Source organism: Pungitius pungitius, chromosome 14, assembly GCF_949316345.1.
Source record: "Pungitius pungitius chromosome 14, fPunPun2.1, whole genome shotgun sequence".
Lineage (NCBI taxonomy): Eukaryota > Metazoa > Chordata > Actinopteri > Perciformes > Gasterosteidae > Pungitius > Pungitius pungitius.
The window spans coordinates 10956459-10971891 of record NC_084913.1 but is presented as its reverse complement, the minus strand read 5'-3'; the positions used below and the strand labels follow the sequence as shown (position 1 = coordinate 10971891).

The following is a 15433-nucleotide window of genomic DNA, read 5'->3' as shown; positions in this document are numbered from 1 at the left end:
CTTCCGTAAAAATAAATGACTCGTCATTTGTGCGCATGCTCAGTGATTCCCTTCATGTGTTCCTCACTTATGCAGCTAGCTACTAGAAATGTGAATTTCTCAGTGTTTCTAATTGTAGTCAGCGTTTACGGTCACCATGAAAACAAGATTCACTACCGTGGATATCAGGGCAGTTATTGCCGAGATAAGTGCAAAGTAGGTGCTAAGTGTTATTAAGCCCAGCCGAGTGGCTAAGCTAACATATCGTTATTTGTCCACAAATGTTAATCATGCTTGTATTCTTTCACAGCTACCTTGGCATGAGAGTAAACAACGTGTATGACATCGACAACAAGACGTATCTCATCCGTCTGCAAAAGTAGGGGCAATTTCCTTTTTTAGTTTTTGTTTAGTTTTTGTGTTTCCCATGATGTAAAGGTCAAAACTTATCTTTGTTTTAAAATATTGTATACAAAAAACTGCATTCAAGTTTTTTGTTGATATATTTTAACCAAACATGTGATTTAAGTTACGTTATAAAAATAAGATGTATGCAGTACACTGCCTGTCACTGTTACTGTATTGGGTCACTTTCCTTTCTATACAAAATCTAAATGAACTAATTATACAAAAGTCATGTTAATGTAAAAAAGTACAGTAATTTCCTGAGAAAAGAAATGGAGGCCATGTGTCATATGGTAGTTATAGGTACATTCATCCCTTTCAGTCATTATGTGCAACTCGTTTTATATCTTTGTTCTAGACCTGACAGCAAAGCCATCATCCTGATTGAGTCAGGCACCCGGATTCACTCCACAGACTTTGAATGGCCAAAGAACATGATGCCTTCGGGCTTTGCTATGAAAGTAAGAACATCTTATTCATTGTATAAGACTGATCAAGTTTTGTTGTTGAAGTTTTGACTGTATTATTTGAATCATTTTGTAGGTTTTTATATTCTATAGATTTATGATTGAAGTCAGATTTCACAGAGAATTCCATATAAAAAATGGTTTCCTTGATGTCCAGTGTGATGAACCAGATAGTTTTACATTTTTTTGTCCTATCCCTAAACGGATATTATACCAATATATCAATTATTATTATTATATCAACATCAGTACAAGTTTCTCGTTATGGTCATTTTCCTGGAATTGATTGTTGTATTAGTTTGAATGAAACTCAATGTTTAAAGCAAACTTCTCCGTAGTGTCGAAAACACCTGAGGTCACGGCGGTTGACCGCGGTTAAACAGCTTGGGATTGACAGGATTGTTGACATCCAGTTTGGTTCAGACGAGGCTGCCTACCACTTGATTATTGAACTGTATGACAGGGTGAGAAAACATTGCGAGATGCATTCATTCAAAGGTCTGATCTTCTCAGCCTGGTTCTAGTACCATGATATTCATACTTGTGTTTGTGTGCATTTGTTGGTTGGTCCAAATCCATATTTAGGGTAACGTCATTCTCACAGACTTTGAGTACACCATCCTGAACCTGCTCAGGTTTCGAACAGCGGAAGCAGAAGCTGAAGCGGAAGATGTTAAGATAGCTGTAAGAGAGCGGTACCCTGTGGAGAGCGCCCGCCCCCCCGAACCTCTCTTCACTTTAGACCGGTAACTGCTTCTTTATATGTACTTGTTGTGTTTTTGATCTAGATGGACTTCCATCAGAATCAGAAAATAACATTTATATATATTTTAGTGAAATTTAATGATATCCCATTCATTTGTATGTAGACTTACTGAAATCCTCAGCCAAGCACCAAATGGAGATCAAGTTAAAAGGGTCCTCAACCCTCACCTGCGTAAGTAGCAAGGCAACAGTTCTGAAACGTCAAACGGTCAAATTTTGTAAACCTAATTTATATTGTAAATGAACACACTGAATCTTGTGTCTTGTGTCTACTCCAAACACACCTCCAGCCTATGGAGCCACGCTGATCGAACACAGTCTGATTGCGGTGGGACTGCCAGGCTCGGTCAAGGTTGACAGTCAAGTTGATGCAGGTATTGTAGAGGAAATAAAGATAATTGTTTTATGGTTAATTGCAGTAAAAGACCAGTGGATGACCAGGTTCTGTTTTGCGATAACATTTTATTATTTGTAATAGTACTTGTTTTACCTGCTTTTTTTAGTTGCACCAAAAATCCTGGAAGCCCTGCAGATTGCTGAAACCTACATGGAAAAAACGGAAAACTTCAGTGGCAAAGTAAGGGATCTTAAATAAGCATTTACTATAAAGTTTTGTGGGATCCTGTAATATAATGTTGTATTCAAAAAGTCTCTGTGCTGTTTAATGCAAGGGCTACATCATTCAGAAGAGTGAAAAGAAACCAAGCTTAACTCCTGGCAAACCCGTTGAAGAACTGCTAACGTAGGTCCGCTTTTGTTTATCAAACAAACACTTGTTTTCCAGCATTTATTTTGTCATGGTTAGGGTTAAATAATTTACCTCAACGATGTCTACTTTCAGATATGATGAATTCCACCCATTCCTCTTTGCCCAGCATGCAAAGAGCCCCTATTTGGAGTTTGATACTTTTGATAAGGTAAACATTGGCAAGATTGCTTATTTATTTGTTATTTATTGATGCTTGATTTGGTAAATAATATTGGTCTTTTCTTCTCCACAATGTGAATTTAAACTTCTGGCATGAATCTTACATTAATCCCTTCTCATCCTTATGCTCAGGCAGTGGATGAGTTCTTTTCTAAGATGGAGAGTCAGAAGATTGACATGAAGGCCTTGCAGCAGGAGAAACAAGCCCTTAAGAAGTTGGAAAATGTTAAAAGGGACCACGAGCAGAGATTGGAGGCCTTGCACCAAACACAGGTCACTATTACTGCAAACGTTTGGCTTTATCTGCTGTAAATGCTGCACACAATGGATTCACCGAGATGTGCAAATGGAAGTTCAGTCATTCCGTCTTCACATTTTGGAAGTTTGTGAAATCTTGTCTGGTGTGATGCAGGAGGTGGACCGAATAAAGGGAGAACTGGTGGAGATGAACCTGCCTGTGGTAGAGCGGGCACTGCAGGTGGTGCGCAGTGCACTGGCGAATCAGGTGGACTGGACTGAGATCGGCATCATCGTCAAAGAGGCACAAGCCGCTGGTGACCCGGTGGCCTGCGCCATCAAGGAGCTGAAGCTGCAGACCAACCATATCACCATGCTTTTAAAGTGAGAACCGCCCGTGCAGACGCTCACGTCCAATAGGCCGCTCTGATTGTTCTAACGCCATTTGGCTCATTTGTACGTTTTCTGTTTAGGAATCCATATATTTCTGAGGAAGACCAGGAAGAGGAAGAGAAAAAAGAGATTGTGGAGGAGAAAGGAAAGAAAAACAAAAATAAAGACAAAGGGCAGAACAAGAAGTTGCAAAGGAACAAGCCCACGCTAGTGGATGTGGATCTGGGCCTGTCGGCTTATGCCAATGCCAAGAAGTAGGTTTACACGTTGAATCAAGCATCATGTGGCGTTGTTCTCGCAGTTGACGGACTCTGTCATTGTGGTTTGTAGGTACTATGACTTCAAACGCACTGCTGAAAAGAAAGAACATAAAACTATGGAAGCGGCAGGCAAGGTAAGGTATCTGTTTTAAAACAGGTCAAAGGAAAAGTGGAAAGCTTCATCCACGTTGCAAACTCCAGATGTATTCCAGTTTAAATGTCCTCATCAAGTTATGGTGGTTATTCCTGATCACGACAGATGCTTCTGTGCACTGTTCATTGTTCTTTCATGTCATTCAAGGCTATGAAATCCGCAGAGAAGAAAACACAGCAGACCCTAAAAGAGGTGCAGACCGTGACCACCATTCAGAAAGCCAGGAAGGTCTACTGGTAAGACACGTATAACCATATGTTCACCATATTCACACTCGTACAGTCGTCTATCAGTGGCCTTTAGTCCTCTCAATCATTTCCCCCCCTTTGGCAGGTTTGAGAAGTTTTTGTGGTTCATCAGCTCAGAGAATTATCTCATCATCGCAGGAAGGGATCAGCAGCAGAACGAGATAATTGTCAAACGCTACCTCCGAGCTGGTAATGAATGGACTTATATACGTTCCTTCAAATTGGAGCTGGTTCACCCACTCATTTGTGCTTTTACTTTGTCAGGTGACATTTATGTTCATGCCGACCTCCACGGAGCAACAAGCTGTGTCATCAAAAACCCCTCAGGTGAACCTTTTGCCTTTCCATGCACTATTCCACCCGATGTTTTTAGTATGTGAACAAACCCGATTTGACTTTTTACACCCTGTCTCTGCTCTTCTGTCTTGCTGCCGCAGGTGACCCCATCCCTCCTCGTACGCTGACAGAAACTGGTACTATGTCCGTGTGCTACAGTGCTGCTTGGGATGCCAAGATCATCACCAGCGCTTGGTGGGTTCATCATCATCAGGTGAGTTAACAAAGCTCAATTTGCCAGCTTTTCATTTATACCAAGATGTGTACTACTTTATATTATTTTATATATCGTTAAGTAGTACATAAAATACAAAGTATAACTCAGAGTGACCATTGTGATTTGATAATATTATATAGGGGGAATAATATCCTTATTTATTATAATGAAATTACTTAATCTAAGGGCTTGCTGAAGCCATTGTTAAAACAAGGTAGCATAGTTTCTGCTAACAAGCCTCATTGTCTCATTGTGTGTATTGTTGCGGTCTAACGTGTGTTGTTAGTGTACTTCCTCCATAACAAGTTTTCTTTTCTTAAAACGTATTTGTGTATTGTTTACATTCCATAGTTTATTAGTTTGCAATTATCTTATTCCCTACTTTTTTCTATTATCACCTTTCTTATGGAGTTACATACTTTTTTTTTAAGCTGCCAGGCAGAACATCTACATAATAACTTATATAAATTACAGAATAAACAGTCTTCAAGTAGACAAATTAACTGGCGACGATATCTGTTATCTGTGTTCAGGTTTCTAAATCTGCTCCCACCGGAGAGTACCTGACCACTGGAAGTTTCATGATCAGAGGTATGACACACAAAAATTCAAGGCGTATACCTTTGCCAAATCACCAGAACAACATACGAGAAATATAACTGCTAATGATGGCATCTAACAAGGAACCCAACATTTGACATATTTCTATCCAGGAAAGAAAAACTTCCTTCCACCCTCTTACTTGATTATGGGCTTCGGATTTCTCTTCAAGGTTAATACTGTCCTTTTTAGTTTTAAGTACTTTTCTTATGTATTTGTCTTCAAACATGTAAGTGTCACGCTCGTCACTCTGTGCAGGTCGACGAGCAAAGTGTGTTTCGGCACAGAGGTGAGAGAAAGGTGAAGACCGTGGAAGAGGACATGGAGGAAGTCGCATCTGAAGCGGCCGAGGAAGAAGAGCTGATAGGTAGCGCACACAAAATGAACGACTTCATTTACTGTGTATGCAGCTACTGCAAAAGCGGAGGTACAGCTCTGTCGCTTTGCAGGGGATGACAGCAGCAATGAAGATCAATGTGAGGAAAGAGCGGCGGCAGATGGAGGGATGGAAAAGACGATTAACGAAGAGGTCGGGGGGGATAATGGCACAAATGGAGAACTGACCGCCGTACCCGAAGAGGACCACGTGGAGGCAGAGGTCGAGAAGAGTGGAGAGGAAAAGGAGATGAAGGAGGAGAGGGAGGAATTCAGCTTTCCGGACACAACCATCTCCCTTGTTCATTTACAGCCCAGCAGGTAATGTAACCACTGCATTGCTGACACTTTGAGAATGAGGAGGTCTTCCTCAACGCTCTACTAAGCTGATATTGCACCGAATAACAGATGGTACCTCCATGAAAATGTCTTTTATTTCTAGGAATACGCAGAACCCTGGTTTCAAAAAGGAACCGAGCACTCAGGTAATTTCTGTTATATTCATGTTTAATCTCTTTCGCCTTCATACAAAATACAATCTGTCTGTTAAGAAGACTGTCGACAAGCTGAAAATGACGATGACAAAATACAGAGCAGTCCCCTCCACCACCTGACCATAACGGAGCCAGCTTTTTAGCCGTAGTTTACATGACAACAGTTTCATCGAGGTGATATCATATCACTTCATACTGATGCATTAATGTCTCTTCAGGTTGAGTTGGACTCACAGGGGAGGAAGCACATGACTGCCAAGAAAAGAAGGTAATTCATGAATATAATACAGGACCATTCAACATATTACGCTCTTACCACATATTTAAGAGGCTTTCGGCAAAGAGTAGTGTTGAGACATTTGGTCGGTTTAGGATAAGAATATGAACGGTGTAATGGAGGTGAATTGGTTTGATAAAAAAAGTTTCTAGTCTCTGATACAATCAACATTTGTGTCTCTCCCACTAGAGAAGAGAAGAAGAAGAAGCAGGAAGGTTGTAGCGCCGAGGAGAAGTCTGAGATTACTAGAGCTGCAGCAGCAGTTGATCAGGGATCCAAAGGTGGAGGAGGTGCCTCCCAGCCGCCACCGAAGAGAGGTCAAAAGGTAAGAAGAGCTTGATAAGATACGGTGTTCAGTTCCAAAGTAAACAAAGCAATATAAACCGAACAAACAGGTATGAATTTGCCAATATTTCCAGAGGAGGAGAAGAAAAATACTAAACCAAACTAAAACTAAAACATACACTAAAACAGTGAATGTTCTTTTTTAAATATTACAAACCACAAAATGGATAGACAGTATCAATTATTTTTAAATAATATCTTCTAACTCTGTGTTGTTTTTGCTCGCTTATCTTCCCTGTTGTCGCCGCAGAACAAGTTAAAGAAGATTAAAGAGAAGTACAAAGACCAAGATGAAGAGGACAGGGAGCTGATGATGCAGCTGCTTGGGGTGAGGATGAATTTTTAAAAGGTCATTCCTATGTTCTGTCCAGTGGCCCTGCCATCACACACAGCTGTCATGAGCACAGTCCTTCAAAATGAAGCAAAGAATAACAGTGTAAACACTTGTCTTCCGTAGTCAGCTGGTTCCACCAGGGAAGAGAAGGATAAGGGGAAGAAAGGGAAGAAGGGGAAGGGCAAAGACGAACCCGTCAGGAAACCAGCCCCTCAGAAACAACCACAGAAGCCTCGAAATGAGGAGATGGCAGCGAAGAAACCAGAGCTCCCAGAAGCAGAGGAGGGTGCAGAGGAGAAGCAGCCCGCAGAGCAGGGAGGTTCTGCTGAACAAGACGACAAGGTACGGGACACTATGAAGATGCAATAACATTGTCTGAAGCGTCCCGTGTGTGTGGTGACGCTAGTGGAGTTACCTACTTTGTGCTCCCCTTCAGGAAGACGAGGCGGACCAGGACAACCCAGGAGCAGAGGTGGGTTTTCAATAACAACTTAAATACATACTCCCTCTAAGATGTAATTCCTGTATTTAAATGGGATTCACTTTGTATGGACTTAAACAAATTTGCGAGGGATGACCCGCACATTGTGACAAGAAAAGAGCATGTTAGTATGAAACTATAAACTCCTTTTAAAATACTGCGGTTTCAGTTAGTGCTTTGTAGGTGAGGAGATGGATTTAAAATGATACTTTTGATTGCACAGGGAGCCAGTGAGGAGAAGCTAATACAGTAGTCATGATATATTTTCCTAGTTCTTGTTAACACACGTACTGCAGCATTCTGAACCCACTGAAAAGAGCAACCATCTGCATCGCTTCGAGGCAGCATGTGCCCGACCCTGACGTCTTGCATGGTTAATCTGATTTATCTGGGAACACATCCTGATCGAAGATAATTCTAAATTTCTTTATTGGACGGCTGGATGCCAGGGCAATACCATACACTATACACTCACCGGCCACTTTATTAGGTACACCTGTCCAACTGCTCGTTAACACTTAATTTCTAAGCAGCCAATCACATGGCGGCAACTCAGTGCATTTAGGCATGTAGACATTGTCAAGACAATCTCCTGCAGTTCAAACCGAGCATCAGTATGGGGAAGAAAGGTGATTTGAGTGACTTTGAACGTGGCATGATTGTTGGTGCCAGAAGGGCTGGTCTGAGTATTTCAGAAACTGCTAATCTACTGGGATTTTCACGCACAACCATCTCTAGGGTTTACAGAGAATGGTCCGAAAAAGAAAAAACATCCAGTGAGCGGCAGTTCTGTGGGCGGAAATGCCTTGTTTATGCCAGAGGTCAGAGGACAATGGCCAGACTGGTTCGAGCTGATAGAAGGGCAACAGTGACTCAAATAACCACCCGTTACAACCAAGGTGGGCATAAGAGCATCTCTGAACGCACAGTACGTCGAACTTTGAGGCAGATGGGCTACAGCAGCAGAAGACCACACCGGGTGCCACTCCTTTCAGCTAAGAACAGGAAACTGAGGCTACAATTTGCACAAGCTCATCGAAATTGGACAATAGAAGATTGGAAAAACGTTGCCTGGTCTGATGAGTCTCGATTTCTGCTGCGACATTCGGATGGTAGGGTCAGAATTTGGCGTCTACAACATGAAAGCATGGATCCATCCTGCCTTGTATCAACGGTTCAGGCTGGTGGTGGTGGTGTCATGGTGTGGGGAATATTTTCTTGGCACTCTTTGGGCCCCTTGGTACCAATTGAGCATCGTTGCAACGCCACAGCCTACCTGAGTATTGTTGCTGACCATGTCCATCCCTTTATGACCACAATGTACCCAACTTCTGATGGCTACTTTCAGCAGGATGAAGCGCCATGTCATAAAGCTGGAATCATCTCAGACTGGTTTCTTGAACATGACAATGAGTTCGCTGTACTCAAATGGCCTCCACAATCACCAGATCTCAATCCAATAGAGCATCTTTGGGATGTGGTGGAACGGGAGATTCGCATCATGGATGTGCAGCCGACAAATCTGCGGCAACTGTGTGATGCCATCATGTCAATATGGACCAAACTCCCTGAGGAATGCTTCCAGCACCTTGTTGAATCTATGCCACGAAGAATTGAGGCAGTTCTGAAGGCAAAAGGGGGTCCAACCCGTTACTAGCATGGGGTACCTAATAAAGTGGCCGGTGAGTGTATAATTAAATGATACCGTGGTTTCAGCACTCAGGCTCACGTTATCGCAGTCTCACAATGGTTTTGGAACTTCGGTGCCCTGAAAAGAACATACAAACTCCAAAAGGCTCTTTCTGTAGCCTGTGGTAGGTTTGTATATTCTGGTCTACTGTAGAGACGGTGCAACATGAAGGAGACCCGCCCCTTCATGTTGATATGAAGGGCTCAGTCCAAGCCATTAGTAATGCAACAATTCTTAGTTCCTGTGTGACTGAGAAAACATAGTTATGATTAATATATATATACTTAATTCCTGCTAAAAGATCCCCCAACAGATACCACACTCTGCCCCTTTTATGCACCACGAAAGTTACGACTGCACTGGTTTAACTGCATTTTCCTTTGGCTGCTCCAGGAAGCAGAAGATCTGCTCACCTCTCTTTCTGGTCAGCCTCACCCTGAAGATGTGCTGCTGTTTGCTGTGCCGGTCTGTGCGCCGTACACTGCGCTTTCCAACTACAAGTATGTACAATGAACATTTTTTTTTTAGATACCGGGGGAATCTTCCAAGGGCTGAATAAGTGTGTTTTGTTACCCACAGACACAAGGTGAAATTGACACCAGGTTCTCAGAAGAAAGGAAAAGGTAAGAATAGTGATCCAATAGTACGGAAGTCTTTGCTCAATGTTTTTTTTCAGGGGAAATGATTGTTTTACTTTTCTTTTTTTTGGACCAGCTGCACGCACTGCAGTTCTCAGTTTCATGAAAGTCCGAGATGCCTCAACCAGAGAAAAAGACCTGTTCCGGAGTGTCAAGGTAACGAAATGTACTGCCAAGTTCTGACCCACAGTACTAAGGTTCTAAAAATCTCTAGTGACATGTGAAATAACATCTGGTACGTGGCTTTTTTGATGAGATACTATACTGTGACTAGTTTATCATAAAAAAAGTAGTTAATGTGCATAGTATGCCAAAATAAAGTCATAGAATGTCACTATGATATGGCAAGTTATACAAAATCTTATTATAAAAATGAGAAGTGAATAAAAGTGAAAAATATTGAACCGATAAACATATTAGATTAATGAGGTGTCAGTTTTGGTTCGGCAGCGTTAATAAGTGTGTCAGGAATGGACTTCCTGTGGTATCTCTACTTCAGCCTGTCAGTGAAGGAGCAGTTTATGTAGACAGCGTGAGCAATATCCTTTTGATCTACGGCCTGAAGTGGCAGATGCTTTTTTTGTAGTCCATCTGTGTTAACAGAAAAAGATGAAGGATGCTAAGTAGAATAGCTTTGGACAAAATAAGAACCTTGAAGCCACTTTTTTCGGTTTTAACGGTGTATAAATGTGTCATATATTGCTTTATTTATTTACCATGTCCAAGTGGTTTCAATCTGTAAGCCCCTGTTATCCTCCTGTGTTTCAGGATACTGATCTATCAAGAAATATGCCAGGCAAAGTTAAAGTTTCTGCTCCAAACCTTCTTGCTGTCAAGAAGAAATAGGAGCCACGGGATTGTGCCGACTTCACCTACATTTCAAGCTCTGAACCTTAACAGTACGGTTTCCTATGCTGGATATCAAACATTTAGCTTTGATTTTAATTGTATTTGTTCGGAATGAAACTTGTAATTCAACAAAGCGGAACAGATCACAACTAATTGTATGTGTTTTATTCTTTAAATATGAATGCAATGATGCATCATGTTCCACAATAAAAAACAATGAACATTGTGCAAACCAGGCAAATACAAACAGTCTACTGACAATAGGAATTCCAGTGCAATGTGGCTCAGCATCCAATACACCCGGCGTATGCAAGTTGATTTAAAAACAAAACTAAAAGGCTACCGTAGCCACCAAGCACTATTTTCAGAATATAGAACCCTCAGACATTTTTTTTAAAATAAAAATGAACATTCGTGTCTTGAGAGGAGATATTGAGTAACAAAGCACTAGTTTTAGGTCTGATAGGACTTGTACTGTTTAAGATTCAGCAAACATTTGTATTAAAGATCATGTCAAACATAATTTGAAGATACGGCCTCCCTGAAAAAAATCGAAGTGTTAAAGCAAACCTGTTTCATCCTTGGCCCGCTGTGTTTAGTGAGGAGATATTTGACACTCTTCAAGTTGTATGCATTTGTGGAAAAAAATAAAACTACATTTTCACTAATTGGCAGTTTTGTTTTAAAAAAGGAACAGAAGTCTTCCGCCTACTTGGTTACACCTACAGGATGAGCTTTAGTCTTGTGGCCTCTTTTCCAAACTGTATTTTCTTGCCTCCACAATGCGATGCATTTTCTCACAGGCTTTCATTCAGTGGTCTTCGTGAAAAGCAGATCCCAAGAGGGGTTTTCTATCCACTTCACATCAGGTTTAGAATATCGCTCTGGTTAGCGCCTCGTTTGAACAAAATTCCATTTGGATATTTTTCATAGGCATTAAAAAGGTCCAGTGTGTAGAATCTGGTTGCATATAGCCAATTATAACCAACTGAAACGTCTCCCGTATGCTAAGCATGTCTGAGAACTATGCGGCCGATGAAGGACAAACGATTCAGACTGATCCAACATCTGGTTTTCCCCTTTTGCGACTGCAGCAACGTGGCAGCCGGTTCCACATGAAGATGTTACCTGTTATTTGTAAGGCGACAAAATCAAAGCTCTCATTTATACATATTATACTGTCAAGAGATCCCCTCAAATGCTACACACTGTACGTTTAAACCTGCAAACTCCCGAGAATCACAGACACACTGCTATAGATTGTATCTAGTACACAATTAACCATCCATTCATCTAACACAGAAATAAAAACCAAAGTGGGACCCGTCTCCAACAGCTCCACAGCTGTTCACTATTGCTTCAAAATGTCTTTGTATTCATCCACACATTAAACTAATGATTCGGTAGGACGACGCGCCTCAAGAGTAAATATTATCCATACATGCATACATACACTCCTCTGGACAAGATTGAGAGCTTCCTCTAGGTTTAGGAGCCCAGTGTGTTGACGCGGGTCATTCTCTGCTTGAGGCTGTGCAGCAGGTGTTTAGGTAAGCAGTCCCAGTAACTAGACAAACGCTCCCTGTGCTGCAGAACGGCCTCCATGCAGAATCTGGCAAATGGAGAAAGGAAAACTTGAGAACAAAATAATAAAAAATGAGGAAACCATCTCTGCTTCAGCTGTAAAACGAATTCACACTCACCGAACTAGTGATTTGGGCTGAACGTTGAAGACCAGTAACTCGTTGCTGTGAGCCTGTCCAGCAGAAAAGAAGCTTTACTTCAATTCAGTAGAACACATTTAATGTATGTTTTATTAAGATAGGTCTTGCAGCTCACAGCTCTTTGATGAGACAACAGGTTGTTGGCACACCCTCCAAACACAAAGACCTCCCCATCAGGACCAGAGCATGCTGTGTGCCACAGTCTGAAACACACACAGCAACAACTATCAAAATCTGCTTTATTGGCCATTAAAAGAATGGTGTGTGTCAGCTTGTAGAGTAAGATTACCTCGGGCTCTCTGAGTGACTGTGTTTAAAAGGCTTCCATTCATTTTTGCTCACATAGTACAGCCAGGCATCACCTAAGAAAGGTAAAAGGGTAAAAACTGTCAGACCGGCGACCATTTGGAGGTGGGAGGGGCAGGGCGTCTTTGGCTACTCCAGAACAAGTGCCGGGCTCACTCAGTGTCTCTCGGTCAGTGGTGAAACCTCCAAATAGGAAGATGTGGTCTGGCGACACGGGAGTGAAGGAGTGCCAAGACCGGCCCACAGGACCCTGCTGTGGAACGCTCCTGCAACAGAGAAGACACAGGAATACTACTTACTGTATACTAATGGAGAAAGTGCGAAGAAGGAAACGGTCTTCCAATTATTCTGCTTTGTGACTTATTTGAATGAAAAGGCCAACACTTACATTTCATGCCACTCCCAGGTGTCCAGGTCAATGTAGTACAGGTCATTTAGTCTGTAGTTCTGTGGACCAAAATGAGATAGAGATGGAAGTAGGAATGAATCACTCGTCCATACGTGTTAATTGACTGCACCGTTTTAACTTCCTTACCTTGTATCGCCCCCCAAACACATAGCCTCGGTTACCAACTGTGGCGCAGGCATGAGCTGCTCTGGGTGATGGGGTGTTCCCCTACATCAGAGAGAGAGAATAGATCGTGTGCTTCATGGTTTCATGGCAAAACCCTTCGACTGGATGAGGACAGGGACGATGAATGAAACATTTGAGGGGTTGAACAGAAGGAGGTATTTCTGTGCTATTGGGCAGCGAGTTTGCCCTCAACGTAATCTGGCAAGTGGCGACGAGGTTGTGCGAGTTGAAATTGGTTGCGTCGTGCATGTGCTTACCCTGGTGTTGGGCTGGCTCCACGTAGACGTCTCCAGGTCCAGTATGTGGATTTGGTTGTTCCAGCCTCGCCCAGGGCTGTCCCACTGCAGCAGCAAACGAACACACCAAATGTCTTGAAAAAGACACTCCAGATGCTGTGTCTAATGTACTACAAAACACTAATAAAGTTTACAAATAGTTACGTTATTTTTGTTTACGGACCACTTGTGAAGTAGATTCATCATATTCAAAAGTCCCTAGATGAGCTCCTTGTGCAGCATAGCCGTAGCCTCCGAAGAATATAAGTCTGTGGAAACGATATCAGACCAAACTCACTTACAAAATATGTGTCCCAAGATTAACAGTCTGTAACTACTCTTTCATTTTGGATTAAGCAGTCGTACCATGGATGATGTCATCCCATGTCACATTAACATGTTCTGAACATACAAGTCTATTGTCCCTCACCTATTTTTCTGAACCCAGCACCCGAGCTTGTCCTTGCAGGATGGAGGAAGCCCTTTAAGATCCCTCATTTCCTCCCAAACCAGGCTGGGAGCTCTAAGGGGCAGCCGATAGATCTGCAAAGCACAGCACAGAATACCGGCGTTCAGAAACGTCTTATGAATAAATATGTGACAATCGTTCCAGAAATTACAGAGGGCGTCAAGAAATGTGCTTGATGTGAATGTACCCTGTTGGTATTTCCCCTGGCGTGATGACCTCCAAATAAGTAGAGGACTCCATCCACACACACCCCACAGCTTCCTGACATGGATGTGTGCAGGTTGCCTTCAGCGACCTGCTTCGTCCTGTGAACATTGCAGTGGTTTCCATATGTCTTCTTCTCGTGCAAATCACATAAATCCATCGCTGAGGACAGTGGTATCAATGTGCAACTTGAACATAGCAGCTATTACCACACTGCAGACTCCATGTTGTAAATCCAGATCTCGTTTCTCGGCAGATACAAGTCAAAGAATCCATGGTTTTGAGCATTCTTGTACAGAGGGAGAATGCACGTTAAATGGATGGGCACGTTGCAGTAAAGTAAAAACCACAAACATACTTAAAGTGTCGATTTGTGTACATGTATCTACTAATCGTCTCACCTTATATCCCCCCCAGACATACATGATGTTTCTGTCAACTACTGCTATGTGACCACTGCGCTCTGCTGGGCTCTCCAACTCAAACGACTCCGATGCTTCAGAGTCCAAGGGTTGTTCATCATCTTCCTCCACCTCCTCTTCCTCCTCGTCATCTTCATCCATGTCGTCATCTACCATCCAAGCTAAAAGTCTCTCATCATCATCATCATCATCAGAGTCGTTGTCCTCCTCATCGGCTGGCAGATCCCCGATATCTTCTATCTCCGCCATGTCGGTTTCTACTGTGAGAGACCAAACATATTGGAGCCGAATTCACTGATATAACTTAACGTTAGTTTACTATTTTTTTTACACAAAATAAACATTCAAAAAGAACTACGAATGTTAACCACATATCAGAAAACGACATGTCAACAGAGGCCTGTTCTCTTTTTAAATTACAGCGTTTCTGCGAACATCCATTCTTAGCGCTCCTTTAGTCGCCCCGTTAGCGACAGCTATCGTTAGCTTACGTTAGCCGAGCCACTTTTGACCCACTTTGCTAGCTAGACTATTTTGGCTTCTAAATCGATATCGTGCATTACCTGAGCTCAGTCTAAGACTAACATGATGCAGGTTAAGTTACGTTAAGTGAGTAAAGTTCCCCGAACTCCTCAGCAGGTCCCCGCGGCGCGCGCACGTCAGCTGTGCGCCGTCAGTTAGCGGAGGCTCGTGGGTTAACGTTATCTGCACTGACGTCAAATACAAAGAAACGCTCCAAGATTCACCAACAGGTTAGTGCACTCGAGGGATGGAGGTGAATCGCATCAGCTGTTACCTTGTTTTTGTCAAAGTGTTGTTTTTCCTGCAAATTTCTAAAGCGGTCTGCTATGCCATTTGTTTACCGCGATCGTCACAAGGATTCAGGGGGGCACGACCGGAAGTCGTAGACCTCCTCACACCGCCATCTTGAAAGGGCGGAGCGAAAATGTAACAGGTTTGCTCCGACCATGAGAGGTGAAATGAGCT

The 15433-nt window shown here is 42.5% G+C and overlaps 2 protein-coding genes across 6 annotated transcripts; one reads left to right on the top strand and one right to left on the bottom strand.

The window, feature by feature from the left end:
* Positions 1 to 15: 15 nt before the first annotated feature.
* LOC119228125 (ribosome quality control complex subunit NEMF-like) lies at positions 16 to 11140 on the top strand. Its single transcript, XM_037487484.2, has 32 exons — positions 16 to 195; positions 290 to 358; positions 743 to 845; positions 1190 to 1315; positions 1437 to 1597; positions 1721 to 1788; positions 1907 to 1990; positions 2120 to 2193; positions 2288 to 2358; positions 2458 to 2533; positions 2677 to 2817; positions 2957 to 3165; positions 3255 to 3428; positions 3505 to 3568; positions 3736 to 3824; positions 3922 to 4025; positions 4101 to 4163; positions 4274 to 4386; positions 4923 to 4980; positions 5103 to 5161; positions 5248 to 5356; positions 5439 to 5685; positions 5807 to 5849; positions 6077 to 6126; positions 6325 to 6460; positions 6731 to 6808; positions 6938 to 7156; positions 7251 to 7286; positions 9379 to 9485; positions 9565 to 9608; positions 9700 to 9779; positions 10392 to 11140. The coding sequence occupies exons 1-32, from the start codon at positions 137 to 139 to the stop codon at positions 10467 to 10469; spliced, it is 3192 nt and encodes a 1063-aa protein (XP_037343381.2). The 5' UTR covers positions 16 to 136; the 3' UTR covers positions 10470 to 11140.
* klhdc2 (kelch domain containing 2) lies at positions 10616 to 15411 on the bottom strand. Of its 5 annotated transcripts, XM_037487492.2 has the most exons (15): positions 15243 to 15410; positions 14426 to 14706; positions 14234 to 14313; positions 14008 to 14125; positions 13782 to 13894; positions 13536 to 13620; positions 13334 to 13417; positions 13038 to 13118; positions 12891 to 12949; positions 12659 to 12768; positions 12486 to 12558; positions 12312 to 12399; positions 12176 to 12228; positions 11926 to 12084; positions 10616 to 11600 (listed from the first exon to the last, which is right to left on the bottom strand). In XM_037487492.2, the coding sequence occupies exons 2-14, from the start codon at positions 14693 to 14695 to the stop codon at positions 11961 to 11963; spliced, it is 1338 nt and encodes a 445-aa protein (XP_037343389.2). In that variant the 5' UTR covers positions 14696 to 14706; positions 15243 to 15410; the 3' UTR covers positions 10616 to 11600; positions 11926 to 11960. The 5 variants fall into 5 exon arrangements, with proteins under 5 accessions (XP_037343389.2, XP_037343391.2, XP_037343388.2 ...); XM_037487494.2 differs by having other exon boundaries at positions 10616 to 12084; positions 14426 to 14703; positions 15243 to 15411; XM_037487491.2 differs by having other exon boundaries at positions 10616 to 12084; positions 15243 to 15409.
* Between the last annotated feature and the right edge of the window lie 22 nt (positions 15412 to 15433).